General features: G+C 35.0%; 1 protein-coding gene across 6 annotated transcripts in view; it reads right to left on the reverse strand.

Moving 5' to 3' along the window:
* Positions 1-25,441, reverse strand: part of CARF (calcium responsive transcription factor) — a 59,345-nt gene that overhangs the window by 31,614 nt on the left and 2,290 nt on the right. For 3 of the 6 annotated variants that reach the window (XR_005066074.1, XR_005066073.1, XM_037043569.1), the window contains exons 3-11: positions 24,989-25,071; positions 23,230-23,396; positions 14,942-15,053; positions 14,236-14,463; positions 11,374-11,494; positions 10,209-10,335; positions 8,784-8,868; positions 5,127-5,316; positions 772-892 (exon numbers count right to left, since the gene is read on the reverse strand). Coding sequence is in view for 4 of the 6 variants with exons in the window: in XM_037043569.1 (XP_036899464.1) it covers positions 772-892; positions 5,127-5,316; positions 8,784-8,868; positions 10,209-10,335; positions 11,374-11,494; positions 14,236-14,463; positions 14,942-15,010 (941 nt within the window). In the remaining 2 variants the exon portion in view is untranslated. Of the gene's footprint in view, positions 1-771; positions 893-5,126; positions 5,317-8,783; positions 8,869-10,208; positions 10,336-11,373; positions 11,495-14,235; positions 14,464-14,931; positions 15,054-23,229; positions 23,397-24,988; positions 25,072-25,441 lie in introns of those variants that run through there. The other 3 variants (XM_037043570.1, XM_037043571.1, XM_037043573.1) reach the window with 2 other exon arrangements.

A 25,441-nucleotide genomic window follows, 5' to 3' on the forward strand; every position in this document is an offset into this window, starting at 1 on the left:
ACTCAAAATACCCAAATCAATAAAGTTACTGGTGAAAATGAAAAATGTGTCTTTTATTTTACAGAAAAAACTAAATGGACTTTTTGGCCAATCCAATATTAACTGCAGCAATAATAAAGAAATAAAGCCTACAGATCCATCATTATGGGCCTAATTAAGTAAATGATAATTTGTCCATAAATAGACTATTATATAACTATTAATAAGAAGGAACTATGAAACTAGTATCTTGTATGTCAACTATATTTGATTTTAAAAATACATTGAAAAAAATATTTAAAAAAGAAATGAGTGATTTTATGTACAGATATGGCAACTTTGAGATAGATTTGGAATGAATAAAGGCAAAGTGTACAGTAGTATATGTTATTATATTCAAACTACTATGAAGCTTAATAGCTGTGCAGTAAATAATCAAAATAGGCATTCAGAATGAAAATAAATCAATGTGAATTCATAGCACAAAAAAAGGTACACTACTACCTAAACTTTAAGGAAAGAAAATATTAATAAACTTCACTGAGATCTTTTATATTTATGAGGGTAAAGGAGAATATATGTGTGTGTGTGTGTGTGTGTATACATATATACACAGAATATCTATGGAGGGTAACTCAAGAAACTGGCAAGAGCTGTTGCCTTAAAGAGGAAGTAGGGGTAAGAGGAAGCTCAGATTTCACTGTGTATTTTTCTGGAGCTGCTTAAACTTTAAAAAGTGTATATTAGCTATTCAAAAATAAGTACTTCATAAGAAAATAAAAGAAAGCTTACCGGGCTGGACAAGTGGCTTTGTAGAGTTGGCAAGACCTGCTTTCCTGCTCATTGATTTTTTTTAACTGGAAACCTTTTCTCCTTGGCCCATACTGACACTCCATTACCACGGCTCTACTCCCTGTGGGCCAAAACCAACTATTGGTATTAAATCAAGTATCCATCTGTTCTGGATACTAGATTAAAAATAACTTGGTGGTAGCAATGTCAAAATCTGTATTTTCATTAAAGCACTTTAGAGAAAGAAAACAGCAATAAATCTTACTAAAATAAAATGTACAAACAAGCCCCAGTTGGTGTGGCTCAGTGGGTTGGGCATTGTCTTACAAACTGAAAGGTTGCCAGTTTGATTCCCAGTCAGGGCACATGCCTGGGTTGTGGCCTGGTCTCTGGTTGTGGCACATGTGATAAACAACCAATCAGTATTTCTCTCATACATTGATGTTTCCCTCCCTCTCTTTGTCCCTCCCTTCCCCTCTCTCTAAAATTAAATAAAATCTTTTAAAAATAGTTAATTACAATATTTACCAAATATACCACATGTTAAAGAAACAAGTAAATACTACATTTACTGAATGTCAACTGGTATTTACATACATGATTTTAATAACAAAACTTACCATTTTATAAATAGAAATTAATTATTTCCTTTTTCCTATTTGGGCTGTTAGGACAATTTGATAACCGGTCACTAAGATGGCCTCCAATGATCCCTGCCTCCTAGTACTCACGTTCTCGTGTAATTCCCTTCCCTCGAACAAGGCTAGACTTATTCACTCACTTCTAATGAATATAACTGAATTGACAGATATTATTTTTGATAGTAGATTATTTTAAAAGTCTGTGACTTCCATCTTAGGTACTCTCTTGCCCTTGCTCTGAGAAAAATCACCTGGCATGTAGTAAGTCAGCCCAGTGCAGAGATTCACCTGGCAGAGAGTAAAATCTGCCAACACTATCATAAATGAGCCTAGAAGCAGATCCACCCCCGTCCAGCTCACACATGAGTTGCAGTCTTGTGAGCCTCTTGTGAACCTGAGGCAGGTAATCCACTCTTGGATTCCTAATGCACAAAAACTATGAGGTAATGTTTGTTGTTTTCAGCCACCAAGTTTGGGGTAATTTGTTACGCAGCAATAGGTAATACAAATGAGTAGAAGTAAAAACTATGCAGTTTAGACTTTAAGTTGAATATTTTATACTAGGGTACAGCAATCTTCAAAAATATAAAATTGAAAGTGCAAATCATAACTTAAAATGTTGATAAAGCTGATATCAAAACATAAAGCTTGTGCCCTGGCTGGTGTGGCTCAACGGATTGAGTGCCAGCCTGTGAACTGAAAGGTCACCAGTTCGATTACCGTCTGGGCACAGGCTACAGTTGCCAGTCAGATCCCCAGTTGGGAGTATATGAGAGGCAACTGATCGATGTAGCTCTCAAACATCAATACTTCTCTCCCTCTCTTTCTCCCTCCCTTCCCCTCTCTCTAAAAATAAATAAATAAAATCTTTACTTTAAAAAGTGTAAAACTTGTACTTAAAAGATACCAAAAATACAAATGAAAATAGCAGTTTGAAAAACAGTATTTTATAACACACATATAAGAGATTAAAAAAAACAAATAATTTAAAAAAAATAAATAAACAACCAAACGGAAAAATGGTCAAGGGCTATGAACAAGCAATTCAGAAAGAAAAAAATGGATGATAAATGAAAAAATAAATAGTTGCTCAACTTCACTAGTAAAGAGGGAAATATAAATCAAAACAATAGTAAAATACTATCTCACACTCTTCAGATTGGCAAAAATAAAAATAATTGACATATTCTACAACAACTGATCCCACTGATCAATCTTAACATCATTAAAAGGTGTTACACATAGACAGCAATAAGAAGTACACAGAACCTACGAGGTATTCTTGCAAATACTTTTATGAAGATTGAATCTTCATTTAGTCAAGCCTCTTAGATTCGGCAGTTTACAGAAAGTACAGGAGATAAAAGAGCATGTTAACCTACATGACAGAGCTGGAATTACCAAAATGCAGAATATGGCAAACTCTACATAACAAACTATCTGAAGAAAATAGGACAGAAATTTTTAGATGAAAATAGAGTTAAGAGATATATTAACCAAATATAATTTGTGAACTTTGTTTGGATGTGAATTTGAACAAACCTATACAAAAAGAATTACGGGATCCAAATATTGGACATTTTGACATTAAGAAATTAATGTTAATTCTTTTAAAATGTGATAATGGGATTCTCATTATACTGTGTATATATACACATATATGTGTATACATAGAAACAGACAGAGACAGACAGAGTCCTTATCTCTTTAGTTGTAGATTAAGTGACATATCTGGAATTTACTGTAAAATCATCTTGGGAGTGGGGAATGAGGAAGTGGGCTGGGATATAGATGAGACAATATTTACCACATGCTGATAGTTGCTGAAACTAGATGATAGATACCCGGAGTCATAGGATTTCAAATATTATTGCTACTACTTTGATATACGTATGAAAATATTCATAATATAAAGATTTTTAAAAGAATGACAATGCTAAGTCATACAGTGAAAGTGGGAAAGGGAAATTTTCATACATAGCTGAAAGGAGTAAAAACTGGTACAGGTCATCAATTCTCTGTGTATATTTCTGAATCTAAAAAGCTCAAAAAACAAAAATTTTTGGAATTCATTTACCTGTAAATCCTGACCTGAACTTTAGGAGGTCATTTATACTTTTGATTAATTCCTTAATGTTGACTATCCATAAAATATTACTTGTCTGATCACATGTTACTTTCTGTAGAATATGTGCTAGAAGTATTTTATAATATTACCTTTTAATGTCCAAAAATTCAGAATTCTAAAACACATCTGTACAAAAAATTTTAGAGAAGGAATTTTTGAACCTGCACAACCACTTCTGTGAACTATTTGAAAGACTCTTACAAGGATGAAATAGGCATGATTCATAATACAGTAATTCCATTTTAACACATCTACATTAAAAAAAACTAATTACATATTTTCAACAGAAAATGTATATTGTGGACCTCTGACTATAGCATTCTTTGCGATATTGAAAAGTTGGAGACAAGGCCCTGGCTGGCGTAGCTCAGTGGATTGAGTGCGGGCCTGCGAACCATACAATCGTGGTTTGAATCCCAGTCAGGGCACATTCCTGGGTTGCAGGCCAGTTCCTGGCAGGGGACTCACAAGAGGCAACCATACATTGATACTTCTCCCCTTCTCTCCTTCCCTTTCCCTCTAAAGATAAATAAATAAAATATTAAAAAAAAAGAAAAGTTGGAGACAACCTAAATGATTATTTATTAAAAATTATGGTTTGGTCATATGCTAGACTGTTACATAATTAAATTGAGTTAACTGGGGGGTGAGTGAAATTTTATATAATAATGTCTACAGTTTACTACGCATGTATATTTTTAAATATGCAATAAACAAAACATGTTATTAAAAATACAAACATGTATGGTAATGTATAAAAACAGACTAGAAAAATACACACCAAATTCATGTAGTGGCTGCTTGTGAAGAGGTAAGAGAGGGATTAGAACTAGGGAACTGAAAAATGTTCCATTTCTTTTATAGAATATCAATAAACCTGAGCAGAAGAAGTTACATTTATCTTCCTCTACTCTCTTTACCCTCAGAAGTCCAAGATTCCAGTTGAATAGTACCTGATTAATCCTGAAATAAATCACTTATTTTTAGGTTCGGTGGTGTCTGACTAGTCCTAGGGTGAATCTCTGGGAATTCTTTGAAACTATATTGCTTTAGTAAACATCGGTGTTTGAGAATACTATATATAATACACCTGATGCTTGAGAACCCTAATATTAAAATTCTAAATAATTCTTGATTGTATGCAATTCTATAAAGTAACTTAAGAATTATAAGCTATATAAAATGGACACAAATTTGTACCACAAGACAAATGAAGAGAGAATAACAGTCTATCTAGATTGGATGAAAAAACAAAAACAAAACCCAAGAGATATACATACTTAAAATAATAAAATTGCTTATTATTTAAATTTGTATTAAATAGTTCTACCTAGAATTTCAATATTTTTATTTTCTATTTTTAGCACAACATCTAGAGGAAGCATGACTTATTTAATACAATAAATACAATTTTACAACATAAAAATTGGTTTATTATATTTTCTTTTTTGTTTAATATACCTTTTATCAATTAACATTCAGTTATCATCTTCCAAAATGAAAATGAATCACCTTACAAAAACCACAGTTTCATAATGGATCACTGCTACTGCTAAACCTTTTAAAATATTTCTTTTAAAATGTACCTGCATTGACAAATGGAATTCCATCATATGGGACATACTGGGATTTCCACATCAAACGTGAGGCTGGCTTGGCTGGGCTTGGAGACTGGCGGGTCCCCCAGACACTCTGTGTTTGCTGTTTGTGAAATGTTAAAACACTTTCTAATTCAGTCTCACTTACACAGTAGCCTCGGTATGAATCTCCAATTTTCTGCATGTAGTAAAAATTAAATAACAAAATTATTAGCAAATATGTTTCATTGTACAAAAAATTTAATGAAGCGACTGTCCAAGATGAAAGACTCCTCAGCTCTCAAAAGATAATGTCATTTCTCCCCTCAGATCAATGGTCTGTTATGACCAGTGGATCTGATCTGAATTCAACCAGCTTCATCAAATAGATTATTGTCTAGGTATTTGTTTGAGAATGCCAAACTCATTGTCACAATGACTTCATCAAAATCTTGTTTGAGATTAATAATACTTAGGGAAGATAGCTTGAAGAACATATCATATATCCCTTCTTCCAGATACTTAAAATTCTACCCCTATATCTAACCAAATGAGCATAAAACTAGCCACAATCTACTGGTCCCCTATGGGCATCCTTTACTGAAACTGATTTCGATAGGATACCATCTATTTTGAAAACCTATGAAAATTGTAGTATATCTCATATAAAAATTATATAAAAGAATTTGTTCATTATATCAACCTTGTTTTCATGAAGATCCTTCTCTGAGAGAAATTCCTGTCTGACCTTAGCATCAAAAATAGGTAATGAAATCTTTTTTGGTAGCTTAGGAAAATTAGCATAATTACCATATTTACTGTGTATAATGCACACTTTTTTGCCCAAATGTTTGAGGAAAAAATAAGGATGCGCATTATACATGTGCATAATATACAATGGGTATAATAATCTCATGTATAATGCGCACAAAAATGTGGGTGCACATTATATACAGCAAAATGCAGTACTTGTACCTAGTAGACACAAAATTTACGAATTAACTAGGTTTTCCCTTTTGAATGTTAATTCTCTCTCTCCCTCTCTCTCAAAAGAGTCTGAATCTTATCTTCCCCCATAGACTGAAAATTGTGAATCCTACCCCCGTCTTCCTTCAGAATCTTCAGATGGTTTACAACTTTACCCCTGAGTTCCAGCGGAGGGAGGGCAAAGCAGACTAGAGCTGCATGAGGGGAGTCTGGGGCTGGTCGCTGGGTGGAGACAGCTGAAGAGTCAGCTGCCACATCCCTGTGCTCAGTCATTCCCTGTACTGCAGAAGCCACCTTTCTCCTGAATGTAGATGCTCAGATTGTAGACATTTGGCACATGTGTGTGTGCATACATACACACAGACACACGCACAGACATGCACGTAGTTCATCAAGATACACATTTCTTACTTCCATTTTATGACTCCATTCTTGTTTTTATTCTTTAGCTCCACTTTTAATTTCTATCTTGCTAATACATTTTATGTATTTTTCTTTTAAATTATTTTTATAATTTTTCCCAATTACAGTTTATATTTGATATTATTTTCTATTAGTTTCATGTATACAGCGTAGTGGTGAGACAATCATATAATCTACTGTTTCCCCTGACAGTTCCAGTGCCCACCTGGCACCATACATAGTTACTACAATAATACTGACTATATTTCCCATGCTGTACTTTGCATCCCCGTGACTATTTTGTACTACCAATCTGAACTTCTCAATCTCTTTCACCATTTTTTTACCCAGTCGCCCAACTCCCCTCTCACAACCATCAGTCTCTTCTCTACATCTTTGTGTGTTTGTTTTGTTTGTTGATTTACATTGTCTTTTAGATTACATATAAATGAAATCATAAAATATTTGACTTTCTGTGACTGGCTTATTTCACTTAGCATCCATCCATGCTGTTGCAAATGGTAAGATTTCATTCCTCTTTATGGCTGAGTACTATTCCATAGTATATATATGCACCAACGCTTTTTTATCCACTTGTCCATTGATAGGCACTTATTTCCATAACTGGCTATTGTAAATAATGCTGCACTGAACATAGGGGTGTAATATATTCTTTACAATGAGCATTTTGGGTTTCTTCAGATATATGCCCAGAAGTGCAATCACTGGGTCATAAGGCAGTTCCATTTCTAAATTTTTGAGGAACTTCCACAAGGTTTTGCACAGTGACTGTACCAATCTCCAAAGAGGACATACAAATGGCCAAAAGACATATGAAAAGGTGCTCAATGTCTTTGAGTACTCAAAGGTACCTCATAATTAAAACATTATGGGGGCTGGGGGTGGGTAGAGGTTGAAAAGGGTATGGGAGGATAAATGGTGATAGAAATAAATAATATTTTTAAAAACCACAATGAAATATCATATCAAACCAGCCAGAATGGCTATCATCAATAAATCAACAAACAACATGTGTTGGTGAGGATGGAGAGAAAAGGGAACCTCCTGCACTGCTGGTGGGAATGCAAACTGGTGCAGCCACTGCAGAAAGCAGTAAGGAGTTACCTCTAAAAATTAAAAATGGATATGCCTAATGACCTATCAATTCCACTTCTCATAATATGTCCAAAGAAACATGAAACACTAATTTGAGGAATATATGCAAACCTATCTTCACTGCGGCATGATTTACAATAGCCAAGATTTGGAAGCAGCTCAAGTGCCCACCAGTCAACAAGTAGATAAAAAAACTGTGGTACGTTTACACAATGCAATACAACTCTGCCTTTAAAAAGAAGAAAATATTAGCTTTTGTGACAGCATAGAAAAACCTGGACAGTATTACACTAAGTGAAATAAGCCAATCAGAGAAAGACAAGTACCATATAATTTTATTTACATGTGGAATCTAATGAACAAAATAAACTAACCACAAAATAAAAACAGATTCCCAGATACAGAGAACTGAAAACTGTCAGAGGAAGGGGGATTAAGAAGCTGGATGAAGAAGGTGAAGAAATTAAGCTAATAATTCACCATAGACATAGACCATAGAATGGTGGTATAGAGAGAAAGGGGGTGGGGGGGGAAGAAGTAAGGTAGAAGGTAAAGGGGGGACGTGGTGACGGAAGGAGATTTGACGTGGGGTGGTGAACACAAAATACAATATACAGATAATGTATTATAGAATTGTACATCCGAAAAATTACATAATTTTATTCACCAGTGTCACCCCAATAAATTCAAACTTTTTTTAAAAAACAAAATAAAAAGCTGGTGGTACAGATTTGGGGATCATTTTTATAAAAGTGATAGTGGAAAGCCAACAAAGTTAATAAGCTCTCCAAAAGATAAAATGTGGAGAAATAAAAAAAAAGGTTAAACAGTGAAATCTGAAGAATTTCCACTGTGAATATAAAAATAAGTAAGTGCAAGCAAAGAAAGAATGGTCAAAAAATAAAAAGTAGAGAAACAGGATAGCAAAGTTTCATGGAAGACAAGGGAAGAAATGATAGTGAGGTGAGAAGATTTATATGACCTCTGCTTTGACAGAACTCACAACCTCTAACAAATAAAAGACTAGATGAGGTCAGATTTAGAATAAACACGAACAAAACAGTACAGGTAGAGCCTCTGTTAGTCATATTCAGAAGTGGACATTTTGGGATGAACTATAGTTCATTAAGTGAATCCAGGTAAGGATTATTTTCAGCTTACCTCACAGCTCCTAAGACGGCAGGCCCACATGGGTGTGTTAGAAGAAAGTGGCTGGAGAGGGGCCAGGAACGGTTCTTCAAGCATTCTGGGGCCAGGGGAAATGGATGTAAAGACATATTAGAAGTTACACACACAGACACACACATGGCATTCAACTGCTTTATGCTCTTTGCTGGTATCAAAGACAAAAGACTGAGATCATCAATAAGAAACTATAATAATAATGACAGACCGATCTGATAAGCATATTCATTATAATTTTCTTTAATCATGACTATTTACTAACTGCTAATGAAAAGGCCCAGGTTAGCTCTTCCAACTACCTGTGGTTCCAACAAATTCAAGTATTTTATCTCTCTCTCTAAAAGCTTATTTTATATTCTTATCATTATATCATTATTTTCATTTATCAAAAAATAAGCTAGTAAAACATCTTCAGATGACTTATTAAGAATTGCATGATATTATGTCAACTGCATGATATTATGTCAAGACTAAGAGTCATAAGTATCATACTAATTTTAAAATATGTTCATAGGACAATTAAAGAATATTAATAATACAGCCCTGGCTGGTGTGGCTCAGTGGACTGAGTGCCAGTCTGAGAACCAAAAGGTCGCCAGTTCTATTCCCTGTCAGGGCACACGTCTGGGTTATGGGCCAAATCCCCAGTTGGGGGCTTGTGGGAGGCAAATGATTGCGCTTTCATCTCACACATTTCCCTCCCTCCTTTCCCCTCTCTCTAAAAATAAAATAAATGAAATCTTTTCAAAAAAGAATATTAATAATATAAAAACCATTATCTTTATTTCCTAAATTAGCATAAAGTGTTATTTTAAAGCAAAAGTAAAAGCTGAAATAAATGTTAACAAAACACAGTTTTAAATACTTTACCACAGAGAAATTAAACGCATAAAAATGTGATGAAACCATTAAAAATTTTAGGATCTAGAATAGCATTTTTTTATTCTAAAAACTGTTAGTATCAGATGTTTTCAGGTTGCTTCAAAATATCATAGGAATGGGTCACTAAGTAAAAGCAGCACTTAGGATAGTCATACTTTTTTTTTTAGAGGGGAAGAGAAGGAGAGAGGGAGAGAAATATCAATGTATGGTTGACTCTCCTGCGTCCCTGCTGGGAACTGGCCCGCAACCCAGGCATGTGCCCTGACTGGGAATTGAACCACGATCTTTTGGTTCACAGGCCCACGCTCAATCCCCCGAGCTACACCAGCCAGGGCGGATAGTCATACTTTCTAGAGTAGCCTCTTATTGCCAAGATGACATCAAAATATATACTTGATAATAATTTATTCTATTTCCTGAATTTCTGATCTTTTCTATAGTAAGGAAGCTTTAGATGGAATAACTTAAAAAATATCATGGTGATAACAAAAGATAAGTTCCTCTTTCCTGCTGACTCACCTGGTCACTGTCGTGGGCAATGTGAGGGATGCTTGTGGATGAAGAATATAAGCACTGTTATTTTCTGCTAAAGCATCCACTCTCACAGTTGGTAAGTTTCTGTTGCTGGGTTTCTCTTCAGAGGCATCTTAACCACAGTAACAAGAACAAAGCAACACCAGTATCTTGAATAAGACCCTGAGAATGTAACTAACTATAATTTACATATTTGAAATAAGACAGGGAAGATATGCTCTGAAACTAAAGATAATAAAACTTACAATGCTTTACTGAGAATCTCTCTGATAAACTTGTTTACTTTCCAATTATAATACTGACTACTAAAATAATGTAATTAAGAATGGTACTTATATTGAACAGCTAAGATACAAGAGTGGTAGAAGTAATTGCTATATGTATTAAGAGTTTCACAGTATAATAGGAAAATGTAAAACTGACTCTTTGTTTCTATACCATGTTTATAATGTTTTCTTCAAACTATGCTTGTTTCTTACATTTTAGTAATATTAACAAAGACAAAGAATCGTAACACCAAGGTAAAAATATCTACCCTAAATCATTAACTGTGAATAGTGACAAAACAGTACAGCTATGATGTTAGAAAAGAGATTCAAATAGATAAAAAAGCAAGGGAAGGGAAAGGAAGAGATTAGTGATATTATTAAATAGGTAAAGAAAAATAAAATAAAAAGAAACTGGAAATATGAGTCTCATTTCTGAATTTGAAAGAGAAAGAGGAAAAGAGCAAAGAGGATGCAAGTACCCTTAAAAAAAAAGTACTAAGTCACACGGCTAACAACAACATTGATATAAATACAAATGTAAAATCTTCTCCAATAGCTATTAGCCCATATTCTTGTTATTGTTGTTGTTATTATTACTGTTGTTATAATTAAGAATTTATTTTACGCTCACTGGTCATTTGAGAGGAAGCAAGAGTTAACCAGCTTCAAAGAATTCCAAAATGGAATAGACAGCTAACCTAGACAGGAGTTGAAAATGAACTTGAAATTTACTTGGGCTATAAAACTTTTTCTACTTATTCAGTGCACAATTTTGCCCAAATAAACCAATTTTAGCACTGACTTTGATAAGATGATTTTCCTAAATATACATTTCTTTCTTTAAAACATTATAAAATTCCTTATGTCCAAATATTACTCACCCTGAGGACTATTCATATCCACAAGCTGCCCTTGAGGTATAATCACTTGTGTCATTCCTGTCTGGGTAGATGGAATTACACGAAGCACCTGTCCATTTTCTAATGAGCTGGCAACAATCATCTTGGAAGCATTAAAAAAGAAATCAAATGCATAAGCCTACAGTCATTTAACAGTTATTAATTAAATTACTAAAGACATGCCTACCTCTTTGGTCAGTACTACTATAGATGAAATCACAATTATGTAGATGAAAACACTGAGATACATAAAAACTTTTTCCAGTCTCACAACCGATAGGTGGCAGACTAGGATGAAGACAGGCAGTTGGACTGTATGTCCTAGGACCTGAACCACCTATGTTTTATTCATTACACAGGGGTGAGACCTAATGACTTAGTAATCTGAACAAGGCTCTGATTGAACTGAATATATTAACTTTTTTATATTCACTGTACTACCCAAAAATGTTTGACCTATTTGTGTAGTACTCATCTAGATGATTTTATTTCATTAGTTTAAAAACAATAACTTGTTATATATATACTTAAAACAGCATTTGTTTTTATATCTCTGTATTTATATGTATCCTTTCTTGGTCTACAGGGAATACTACAGAGTCCCCAAAAGTCTAAAAACATAGAGAAAAGATTATATTTATAATAGAGCCCTGGCTGGCGTAGCTCAGTGGATTGAGCGCGGGCCTGCAAACCACATGGTCGGGGTTCGATTCCCAGTCAGGGCACATGCTTGGGTTGCAGGCCAGATACTGGCAGGGGCCAGTTCCCTGCAGGGGATGCACAAGAAGCAACCATACATTGATGTTTCCTTCCTCTCTCCTTCCCTTCCCCTCTAAAAATAAATAAATAAAATATTTTTTTTAAAAAAAGATTATATTTATAATACTTTCCTTTCAGTTTAATACCTGAACCCATTGCCAGAAATTTAGAAGAATGTCAACTAAAAAATAACCTGAAGTTTAGGAAAAACATCTGAAGATACAACTAATAAATTCATATTTGAAATAAGTTTATCCTATAGTTCTAGATTTTTTAGTCAGCCTATAAACTTTATTATGTAACACACTACTTTCTGCTTACACAATTTTATTATTTTACCTCTACCTAGTGCAATTAACTCTCCTTATTCATTCTGTTCCACTTTCCTACACTTCCTTTTTGCTAGGTAAAAATGTGAAAGCATTGATGATGCATGCCTGATAGAGACTGCATTCCTCCTTTTAAGGGGGTCATTTGAAAAAAATTAAATTAATAAAAACCCATCTCAATAAATATAATCATAAACATTTTCCAGAAACTAAGAGGAGAAGTGGGGAGAAGATGCAGAGAATAAGTAGCATAGACGGTAGGTAGAAAATAGACAGGGGGAGGGCAAGAATAGTATGGGAAATGTAGAATCTAAAGAACTTACGACACATGCACATGAACTAAAGGGGGGAATGGGGGGAGGGGGTGTGCAGGGGGGAGGGGAATGAAGGGGGGAAATGGAACAACTGTAATGACATAATCAATAAAAGTTATAAATTTTTTTAAAATAAAAAAATGAAAAACAAAAAGAATAGCCATGGAGAGGTAGGGTATAATACAGGAAATGGAGTAGCCAAAGAACTTATATGCATGACCAATGGACATGAACAATGGTATGGGGATTACCTGAGGGAGTGGGTAGTGCTGAGTGAAGGGGGGCAAAGGGGTAAAAATTGTGATAGCATAATCAATAGCATAATAACATAATCAATAAATATAATTTAAAAATTAAAAACACCTTTTTTAGGAAAGGGATTATGAGTGAAACCCTAACACTTCATACATTTAGAGTGCTTGATCTTTCTCTCAGAACATGCAAACTTACTAAATGCTCTAAGACCAAATAGAGTAAATGTCAAATAACGTGAGAAATTACAGAAGTATTTCTGTAATTTACAGAAATACTGGACATGAAATATTAAAATGTAGTTGGTTCACATCTAAATTATTTATTGCATATTAACCTCTGCTGGTGACACAGTATGGTTTCAGAAGCTTACCCTTACTTTGCATTTCAGTCCTTAAGTAGACCAAGAAATTCATTGAGACTGGACACACACAAAAAGTGCTTCTCTACACTTAGCCACCTCTCAACCAGTAACTCTCAACCCAAGAATTTAGCTAGATCATATGGGAACAAAAGCACAGAGATTAACTCTGTAATGCCCTAGACTAGAAACAAGAGATGAGGATTAATTTTATATAAAATGACTGATTATTTGTATAATTTATAATCAAAGTTCTGGTTTAAAAAATAATTTGGGGGAGCTTCTGGTCAAGATGGCAGTGTAGACAGACATGGCTCACCTCTTTGCACAACAACATTAAAATTACAACTAAAATATAGAACCACCATCACTTAGAACTGTCAGAAACTGAGTTAAATGGAAGTCTGACAACTACAGAATTAAAGAAACCACATCCATCCAGACTATTAGGAGGGGCACAGATACAGAATGGGCTGATCCCAATGTAAGTTAGTAGTGTAAAGAAACTGACTGGGTGAAGAAGGTGAAGGGATTAAGAACTAAACATTGGGAGTTACAGAACAGTCACAGGGATGTGAAGTACAGCACAGAGACTATACTCAGTAACACTGCAATAACTATGTATGGTGCTAGATGGGTACTGGAAATATCAGGGGAACACTTGTAAATGATTATCTAATCACTATGCTGTACTCCTGAAACTAACACAAAAGAATACTGAAAGTAAAGTGTAATTGAAAAATTAAACAATAAAATAAAGACATCAAGGCCATATATTAATATAATTTAACAAATAGCATAAAACTGGTTATTTATAAAATATACTCACCATTTGTGCATTAGAATCTCCCAATGACTGAAGTTCATATTGAACAGGTTGCCCATTTTGGTCCACTAGGTGAAATTTCTCTGTAGAAAGAGTCTGTGCTTGAGTCAGGGGCCCTGGTATATTCTGTGATGTGAGTGAATTATCTGCTTCATGAGTAGTGATGGGTAAAACTCTACCAGAATTATTTTGTCCAATGGAAGGATCCCTGGAGTCCATACAGGTTGGATGCTTTGCAAAATAATAATAATGAAAGAAATAAACAATCATTTAGGTGTTTGTAAAATATAAACATCATAACTTTAAAAAATAGAATATTTATAATAAAAATGAAATGTCATTCACTTTTCAGTTAATGATCCACTTTATACTTAGCAAGAGTTCTTAGTTCACAGACTGATATAGACAGAAAGCAGTTCTTAAATGAAATTGTTGATTTTTATTATATTTTATTTCAACTCTATTAAAATAAAACTGTCCACAGAAATGCAACCTGAAATTATAAAATGTAATTCAACATAAGAAACTTTCTTGTTTATAAAACTTATGGGTATATATAACTAAATGTGATAGAACTATGGATAATAAAATGTTCAAATTCTCAAATACATTACGTATAGCATATTCCTTAACCATAAAAAGTTGTTAAATGGCATGCTGTTCTTTAGAATGAAAAAAAGTTCCCAGATGACTCCCTACCTCAAATTACCTGAGAATCCGTTTTTGAATCTTTGGAATCATTATGATTGACTGTTAATGAATCATTAGGCTGTTCCATGCTGCTATCATATTCAATTCCATTTTCTTCTATTACTGAATAGCTGAAAGAGTTCAAATAGCTGATCAGCTAAAGCTCCTAACATTTTTTAAAATCTTATTTATTCTATTACAGCTGTCCCAATGCCCCCCCTTTGCCCTCCGCTGACCAGCCCACCCACTGCTCACCCAGTCAATTCCCACACTGTTGTCCATGTCAATCATGCATGTTCTTTAATCCCTCCCCCTCCTTTCCATCATTGTCCACCATGCTCCTCCCCACTAGGAGCTGTCAGTCTGTCATGTTTCCGTGTTCTGTTTTGCTCTTTAGCGCTTATTTTGCTCATTAGATTCCTCTTATAAGTGAGATCATATGGTATTTTTCTTTCACTGACTTGCTTATTTCACTTAGCATAATAGTCTCCAGTTCCATCCATGCTATAGCAAAAGGTAGATTATATATACAGATCTGTTACCATAATATACAATCATTCCACCCCGTAACTGCTTGACAAGCTTTGAAAACAAAGAAACGTGTATTTCAAAAAGTGTGAGCCACTAAGGCCTGGTACAGTGATTTGCAACTGTGGCGATTTTGTCTCCTCACACACTCCTCCACCCTGAAGTATATACAGCAACCTCTGAAAACATTTTTGGTTGTCATGATGTAGGGAGGGATGGGGGGGTTGCTACTGACATCTAATAGAGTATTGCTAAATATTTTCAAATGCACAAGACAGCTACCATTAACAAAGATGTCAATGTTAGTGAGGTTTACTAATCCTGGCCTACCATATTGTGGTAAGTATATTCTGCATTATCTTTTTTTAAAAAAAATCTTCTATCACATTTTTTAAATTTTATTTCTTTATCTGTAGAAGGGAAGGGAAGGGAAGGAGAAAGGGAGAGAAATATCAATGTATGGTTGCTTCTCGTGCGTCCCTTGCTGGGAACTGGCCCCTGCTGGGAACTGGCCTGCAACCCAGGCATGTGCCCTGACTGGGAATCGAACTGCGATCTTTTGGTTCGCAGGCCTGTGCTCAATCCACTGAGCTACACTAGCCAGGGTATTCTGCATTATCTTAAAAAAAAGTTTTATGTCTTAAAACTGTAGTGAGGTCAAAATGAAACTGGTAAAGACTACCACTGAACATGTATGTAATAAACTGCATACAACCTTTGAAAAACCTATCCATTTAATTTTATTTTTCAAAATACAGCATATATATTTTTTTATTTTTAAAATTTTATTTTTTAAATTAACATGCATTAAACTTTTGTGTGTGTGAACTTTTTAAAAATTAACATGCATTAATGGATTTTAACACACATTTCTATGTAACCACCATCACAATCAGGACATATAATAATTCTAATTACCCTTAGCCCTAATTAAAAGTTATACCTTGTACTTTAGACTTATATATTTGAATACATTGAAAGCTTATTTTTCTGTGATAGTATACACACATATAAACTTGTAAAATTAACCATTTCATAAAATCTACAAGGTTTGGCATTGTGTATTTCCAAAATATTTCAACCATTTTGACCTCAAATATAATTGGCTATAAACCACTCTTATTTTTAATATGTAACTATGAAATATCTTAAAACTGCTTCTCCTTTAAGAATTTAAATTATCACTTGCTATTCTAATCTAACTTGTTACAAAAATTCCAAAGCCTGTAGTTACTTCTGGAGCTATAAGAGAGCAATTTTATGGCTTCCTGTTTTGTCTTGAAGTTTTTACACTATATATATATTACTTAAGAACAGTATTTTTTAGAAAGGGTTTAAAAAATAAAACGATAGTTACACCAAAGACAATACTGCAGATTAGATACAATAAAAGGCTCACTTGCTAGAAAATAAATAATAGGAAATTGATCTAAAACAAAATCTAAGAAGTTAGTTACATACAGTGCAGTTCCCATAACACTGTCAGCTCATCTCTCAAAAGAAACTTTGCAGGCTGGAAGGCAACTTCTTGCAGGCAAGAAGGGACTGGAAGGAAGTATTCAATGTGATGAAAAGCAAGGATCTACAACCAAGATTATTCTATCCAGCAAAGCTTTCATTTATATTGGAAGGGCAGATAAAGTGCTTCACAGATAAAGTGTTTCCCAGATAAAGTTAAGAGAGTTCATCATCACCAAACCCTTATTACATGAAATGTTAAATGGACTTATTTAAGAAACAGAAGAAGATCAAATCTATGAACATTAAGATGATAACCAACTCACAACTATGAACAAATGAATCTAAAAAACAAAAAACATAGAAAGCAAATGACTAGAACAGGAACAGAATCACAGAAATGGAGATCACATGGAGGGTTATCAGCAGAGAGGGGAGAGGGGGAGGATTTAAGAAGCATAATTGGGACTTCCGGCCAAGATGGAGGTGTAGATGGAAATACTGTACCTCTTCGCACAATCAAGTTTAAAGACAACAAAAATTTAGTAACAAAAACACAACCAAAACTGAAGTCTGACAACAACCGAAGTACGGAAGTCTGACAACAACAAACCACTCATCCAGACCAGGAAGAAGGGCGGAGTCAGCAGCTGGTGGAGAGGGGTTGTGAAGGAAAAAGCGGTCAGATCGACCCAGGCACACAGGCAGCGGTTGGCAGATCCCAGGCATGGGGTGGCAACGGGCAGGCCCAGCAAGGGTGCAAGGCGGCTGGCTGACCACGGTCACATATTCACAAGCAGATAAACCAGGCAAAAGCACAGGCACTGAGACATACCGAGTAGGCTAGGGCCCCAGTGATGGGAATTAAAGCCTAAAAGCACCAACTGGAAAAACTTCTGGGGGTCGAGGTGCTGGGAGAGGCTCCCAGGCTCACAGAGAGTTCGTTGGAGAGACCCACAGGGTCCTGGAGGGTGCACAAGCACACACACCCTGAAACCAGCACCAGAAGGGCCCAATTTGCCTGTGGGAAGCAGCAGAGGGGACCAAAACCCAAGAGAGAGCAGAAAAAACACCATTGCCCCTCTCTGGCCCCGCCTCCCATATACAGTGTCACAACCCAGCAACCTGAGTTGCCCCACCCTGGTGAACACATAAGGCTCCGCCCCTCATATGTTACAGGCACAAACAGACGAAAACATTATGGCTCAAGAGGAAGAACAGCTCAAAGCCCGAGAGCCAATACTTCTAAGCGACAGCTAACCTATCAGATGCACAGTTCAAAACACTGGTGATCAGGATGCTCACAGAACTGGTTGATTTTAGTCACAAATTAGATGAACAAATGAAGGCTAAACTAAGTGAAATGAAGGGAAATGCACAGGAAACCAACAGTGATGGAAAGGAAACTGGGATTCAAATCGAGGGAGTGGACCAGAAGGAAGAAAAAAATAATCAAACAGAAAAGAGTGAAGAAACAAGAATTCAAAAAAATGAGGAATGGCTTAGGAACCTCTAGGACATCTTTAAACGTTCCAACATCCGAATTATAGGGGTACCAGAGGGGGAAAAGAAACAGCCACGAGTGGAAAAAATATTTGAACAAATAATAAAGGGGAACTTCCCCAATCTGGCAAGGGAAATAGAGTTTCAGGAAGAGCAGGAAGCTCAGAGAGTGCCAAAGAAGTTGGACTCAAGGAGGAACACACCAAGGTACATCATAATTACATCAGCCAAGATTAAAATGAAGGAGAGAATCCTAGAAGCAGCAAGAGATAAGGGGGCGGTCACCTACAAAGGAGTTCCCATCAGACTGTCAGCTCATTTCTCAAAAGAGACCTTCCAGGCAAGAAGGGGCTGGAAAGAAGTATTCCAACTCATGAAATCCAAAGACCTACAGCCAAGATTGCTTTATCCAGCAAAACTTTCATTTAGAATGGAAGGACAGATAAAGTGCTTCTCAGATAAGGTCAAGTTCAAAAAGTTCATCATCACCAAGCCCTTATTATATGAAATGTTAAAGGAACTTATCTAAGAAAAAGAAGATAAAAATATGAACAGTGAAAGGACAGCAAACTCACAGTTATTAACAACCACACCTAAAACAAAAGCAAACTAAGAGGACAGCTAGATCAGGAGAGGATCCACAGAAATGGAAATCACATGGAGGGTTAGCAACAGGGGAGTGGGAGGAGGAGAAGGGGGAGAAGGTAGAATAAGCAGCATAGATGGTAGGCAGAAAATAGACAAGGGGGAGGGCAAAAATAGTATGGGAAATATAGAATCTAAAGAACTTGTGACACATGGACATAAACTAAAGGGGGGATGGTGGGGGAGGGGGTGTGCATGGTGGAGGGGAATGAAGGGGGGGAAATGGGACAAGTGTAATGGCATAATCAATAAAACATATTTAAAAAATAAAATTAAATTAAAAAGCATAATTGGTAGGTACAAAATAGAAAGGGGATGTTAAGAATAGTATAGGAAATGGAGAAGCCAAGCAACTGCTATGCTGGACCCATGGACATGAACTAAGGAGAGGGGATTGCTGGAGGAAGTGGGATACAGGGCACAGGAGGGCAAAGGGGAAAAACACCAGGCAATTGTAATATGATAATCAATAAAATATACTTGAAAAATAAAATGCAACAGAGAGATAAGATCAGTTATAGAGTATTGACATTAGATATACAGCAGACTACTCAAAGGAAACAATGATGGTAGAAGTCACAGGAATAATAAAACAGAAAGTGCTTATATATAATTGCATATATTCAAAACTATTTTCTTCACAAAACAGGATGAAAGACACTTTAAGATTTTAAAAAACTAAAAATTAATAATCTACAGATCCTACATAAAATTTCTAGAAATACTGAAAACAAAAATGATACCAGACGTAAGTACTGATTCTAGAAAAATAGTTAGCAAATTAATAATTCTATGAAAAATATAAACACTGCCTTTATAAATAATAACATTATTATAATTTTGTATATGTGCATTATAAACACAGAATAAAATACTGAAGAACTAAATAAAATACGCAACTCAGGAGGGTGATAAGAAACACAATATATTAAAACTTATGGAATTCAGGGAAAACACTGCTCAGGGAAGTTTAAGGCAATAATGCCTTAATTTAAAAAAAATCTCCATCTTTATATCTTAAAAAATGGAAAAAGACGGGCAAACTAATTGACATCTAGCAAAAGGAAGGGAAGAAAAAAACAGGGGAGATAAGTGAATTCAAGAATAGAAAAACAATAGAGAGTACCAACAAATCTAAAACTTGATCCTTTAAAGATTGACAAAATTGACAAACTTTCAGCTAGAGTAACAATGAAAAAGAAAAAGATGCAAATAACTAAACTCGGAAATAAAAGGGAGGACATCACCACCAACCTTACGGAAATTAAAAGGATAATGAGAGAATCCTAAGAACAATTGTAGAATCGTCTCTATTCACAGATGACATAGTCTTACACACACAAAATCCTAAAGAATCCATAACAAAGAATGACTAAACAAATTCTACAAACTTGCAGAATTTTTACAAGATATTTCTACCAGATAAATAGGCAAGTAAGTTGTATTTCTCTAAAACAGCAATGAACAATCCAATAATAAATTTCATAATCCATTTAAAATAGCAACAATAAAATACTAATGACTTTAACCAAGGACATATAAGAATTATACACTGAGATTGCAATATATTGCAGAAAAGAGTTAAAAAAGACCTAAATGAATATAAAAACATACTGTGCTCATGGAATTAGAATTCATGAAAATTATTAAAATGGCAATACTACCCAAAGCAAGCCATTGCATTTTCTTTCAGTTATAGAAAAGCCAACCCTAAGATTCAGATGGAATTGCAAGGGACCTGAATGGTCAAAACCATCTTGAAAAAGAATAATGTTGGTAGACTCTTTCTTCTCAATTTCAAAACTTACTACAAAACTACAGTACTCAAAACAATGTAATACTGATAGTAAGACAAGACATGTAAATCAATGGAATAGAATTGAGGGTCCAAAAATAAATGCATACATCTATGGTGAAATAATTTTCAACAGAGGTGCCAAAATCATTCAATGGGGAATGAACAGTCTTACAACAAATGGTGCTGGGACAACTGAATATTCACTTACAAAAGAATGAAGATGGATCCTTACATTATATACAAAAAAATAACCAAAAGTGGATCAAAGACTTAAATGTAGGAGATAAACCCATAAGGTTCTTAGAAGGAAACATAAGGGTAAATCTTTGTGACTTTGGATTTGGCAATGATTCCTTAAATGTGACACCAAAAGGACAAGTACCAAAAGAAAAAATAGACATATTGGACATTATCAGAAGAAAAATATTTGTGCAATGGACACCATGCAAGCCACAGATGGGGGAAGGTATTTGCAAAGCAAATATCTGAAAGGGGTCTAAAATATACAAATAACTCCTACCATTCAACCACAAAATAATAACCCAAAACAACCTAATTAAAAAATGGGCAAGGGGCCCTGGCCATGGGGCTCAGTTGGTAGGAGTGTTATTCAATGCACAGAAAGGCTGCCAGTTCTATTCCAGTCAGAGCACATACCTAGGTTATGGGTTCGATCCCATTTGGGGTGCATACCAGAGGCAACCAACTGATGTTTCTTTCTCACATTGATGTCTCTCTCTCTCTCTCTCTCTCTCCCACACCCGACCCCTGTCTCAAACCAATGGGTGTACATGGAAACACATATTTGGGTGAGTATTAAAAAAAAAGGGCAAAGGTGTTGAATAGACATTTCTCCAAAGAAGACATATAAATGGAATGGCAACAAACCCATAAAAAGATGCTCAAGATCATTAGTCATTAGCAAAATACAATTCAAAACAACAATGAGATAAGTTCATATCCACTAGGATGGTTATATTTGAAAAAAAAAAGAAAGTAAGGGATTGCAAGGACATGGAGAAAGGGAATCCTCATGCATCATACTGCTGGGTATATAAAATGCTGCAGGTGCTGTGAACAACATTTTGGTAGTTCCTTAAGAAGACAAACAGAATTACCATACGAAAACAATTCCACTCTAGGTATGTACCCCCCAAAACTGAAAATGTGTTCAAATATTAACTTGTACACAAATGTTCATAGCAGCACTATTCATAATAGCCTAAGTGGAAACACCCCTAACGTTCATCAGCTTATGAGTGAATAAACAATATGTGGTATATCCATAAAAAGAAATAGTATTCAGCCATAAAAAGAAAGAAATACTGATACAAGCTACAACACAGATGAACCTCAAAAGCCTTAGGCTAAGTGATAGAAGCCAGACAAGAAAGTTACATGTTACATGGTTCCATTTATATAAAACATCCAGAATGGGTAAATCCATACAGACAGAAAGCGGATTGGTAAATGAATGCCAAGGGCTTGGGAGAGGGGAGAGCAAGGAGTAACTGCCAACTGAGTACAATGTTTTATTTGGGGGAAATAATATGTTTTAATTAGATAAAGGCAGTACATATGCAGTAAAGAAAATATTATATGTGTACTTTATTTTTGTGTAATTTACATAAAGATAGCTTTCTTCCCTTCAAATAAGTTAAAAACAGTACCCAGAAAAGTTTAACTTAGAGATGAGAAAGCAAGCAGAGTGGAGGCTCAGAGCACTGACGAGGCACCGAGCAGGCCTGACTGAGCTGGATGCTTCAGTGCAGACCTGGGGCAGGGTGACAGCCCCAGGAAGGGCACTAAGGGGGGCACGAAGGGGGTGGGGAGGTGTGCCAAGCATAAACCACTTTCTCCAGAGCTCTGCCCAGACTAGGAATTTTATCAATGGAAGAAAGGTAACTTATTTTCCTAAAGTCTTCTGGAAACTCAAAACTCAAAACTTTTCTTTCAGTACTACAAGTACACTACAGGTAAACACAGTATACCCGCACTTATGTGATTACACCTGAAAAGTACTCCTTAAAGTAGTTCCTATACACACAAATGGGTTTCGATACCTATGGACCTAACTCATTGCTGAGTTTAAGATACAGACAACCTTTTACAAAATAATTTGAATGCAGTGAGATTAATTACTCCTTCCTTCCCTAAGCCTTCTACCAATTTGAATTGCCTTTTACTAGATCAAAGTATTTTTTAAGAATAAGATATTAATATTAAATAACTAGGTATAAAATATTTTGTCCAACAGGCAGCCACAAACAGAACAAAGTATATACAAAGTGTAATTTGACTTTCTCCTTAATTTGTAATGGACAACAATTAACTTTTATACAGCTATTGCTTTCAATTAAAAATAAAATTATTACCTTCAGGCAGTAGCTCAAGTTTATATTCCAGGCCTTAAGCATTCTACTACCCCCCAAAATGCCCTCTTGTCCACTGAAGTTCTTCCTTTCTGTGGCACTAAAACCATGATAGTAGTAGCTTCATTTGTGTGAAAGCTAGAAATACATCTTCATAGCAGCGTATTTTTCTGTAAAAAAGAGAAGATATTCAATGTATATTTTATGTTCCTATAGATAAAGAACAATACTAGACTTTGTTATGCAGGTTTTACTACAAAACAGTCATTCCAATATCATCAGTTGACTCAATTGAGGATACTAAGTACCAGAACTGACTTTACAAATAACTGCCCTTGTCTCACAGTAGGTGACTCAACCTCCTTTCTTATCTAAAGTTAATATTTAGACTTTTTTTGTTGTTTCGATTCTTACATTCCAGGTCTACTGAAACAAAGACCTCTGCAGTGAACTACATTTTTTTCCACAATGAAAACATTTACTAACAGAGCATCTTTTGGAAGCTTCAGAATAGAGGCCTCCTCCTCAAACCCTCCTCCTCAGTACCTACTATAAAATCCTGAAATTGATTTGACAAGCTTATTTCTTAAGCAATAGTGTTGGGGTTGGATAAGAAAGGAGAAACTATTAAACACATGGTCTACCAGGGGTGTCTGACCTTTTGGTGTCTCTGCAATACACTAGAAAAAGATCTGTCTTATGCCAAACATTAAATACATTGAGACACATAATCACACAAAAAAATCTCATAATTTTAAGTTAACTTACAATTTTGTTTTGGGCCACATTCATAGCCAGAGGGCCGTAAGTTGGACACCCCTGGACAGTTAATGAGTGGTCTTCAAAACACACACTGAAGCATTAAATTTTGCTGGCAAATTGCTTTCTAGAATGTTTCAGGTAACATTTAAAAAGTGGATTTTACCTATAGTCAAAGCAAAGATTAGGAAAAAAAAGTGTTAATTTGGAAGTTTATTTTTATTTATAGGGAAAAAGCCCTTTTTATTGTTTATTCATATTTAATACATGGCAGGGGAGAAGAGACTATTCAGGTTGTAGTCACTCATATCTCCCTGGGCCATGCTTGGTTGCTGCTGTTTTGATTTTATTCAACAGCATTTCTATTTGCTCAAAAATTTAGATGCAATTCTCAGCTGAAATTTCTAAAGACTTATCTTAACATCTGACTATTTCATTTTCTACCTATAGACTTTTGGATAGTAAAATTTATCCATTAAAGTCAATAGTCTGAAAATAAATCCCCAGACAGAAGAGCTAAAGAATAAAGCCACCTGAGGTTTAGTCTTAGAGTTTCTCTTAATTCTATGTACCTTGATTAGTGTCTCAAGATTTAAAGGATCTTGAAATCAGTATCAGGTCTTATTAACTGTATCAAAAAAATCTTGCTCAAAAGTACTTTAGAAAATAAAATGTCTTTCATCTTTCCAGTAGGTAACTGACATCCTTTAGGGTAGGTACCTTTAATGAATGAATCAGTGGTTTCAAAATTAAATCAAGACTACTAGTTCACAATATTTTATAGAGCCATTTGTTTTTTAAGGATGGGTTTTGAAAGTTGTAGCATTCTAAATCAACACCAAAATTTTAAATGTATGCAAATTTATATAGAAACAATAACCTATTTTTCAGTGAAAAAAATTTAAGACTAGTGTTCAGTATCTCTTTTAGGTAAGATTTGTCCTCCCTATAAATTTTCCTGTAATCTTGGTTTCTACCCATTTCTTACCCTGTATATACACACCTCTTTTTATCTCTTTGCTGTTTGAAAATTTCACAAATTATTTTCTGTAATCCTCACGAAGACTGAGGTAGATCTTATCATCTCTATTTATAGATAAGAAAATCAAAGTTGTCAATTAACTTCCTTAATATCATAGAGAGCATTAGAGCTCAGATTCAAACTAAGTAGGGGAAAAAACCCGAACAATTAGGGGTCCAAAGCCCATGCACAGTCTTATACCACACCACACTATGCCATCATATACCCCCCCAAAAAAGAACAAACCTATAATGAAAAAATATTTTTCAAGTTGTTGCTCTCGAGATAACAGCGTGCCTTCATGAGGACCATAGTAAATGAATTGTGTAGAAAATCATTAAGAAGCGAAGCTTGTAGTTAATATTCTAAGTAAACTTAAAAACAATCAAAAGTACTAACTACCCTAGGTTTCACCTGGAGACAACACCAAAATTA

This window comes from Sturnira hondurensis, unplaced genomic scaffold, assembly GCF_014824575.4.
Source record: "Sturnira hondurensis isolate 20B ecotype Veracruz unplaced genomic scaffold, ASM1482457v3 Scaffold0004136, whole genome shotgun sequence".
Classification (NCBI taxonomy): Eukaryota; Metazoa; Chordata; class Mammalia; order Chiroptera; family Phyllostomidae; genus Sturnira; species Sturnira hondurensis.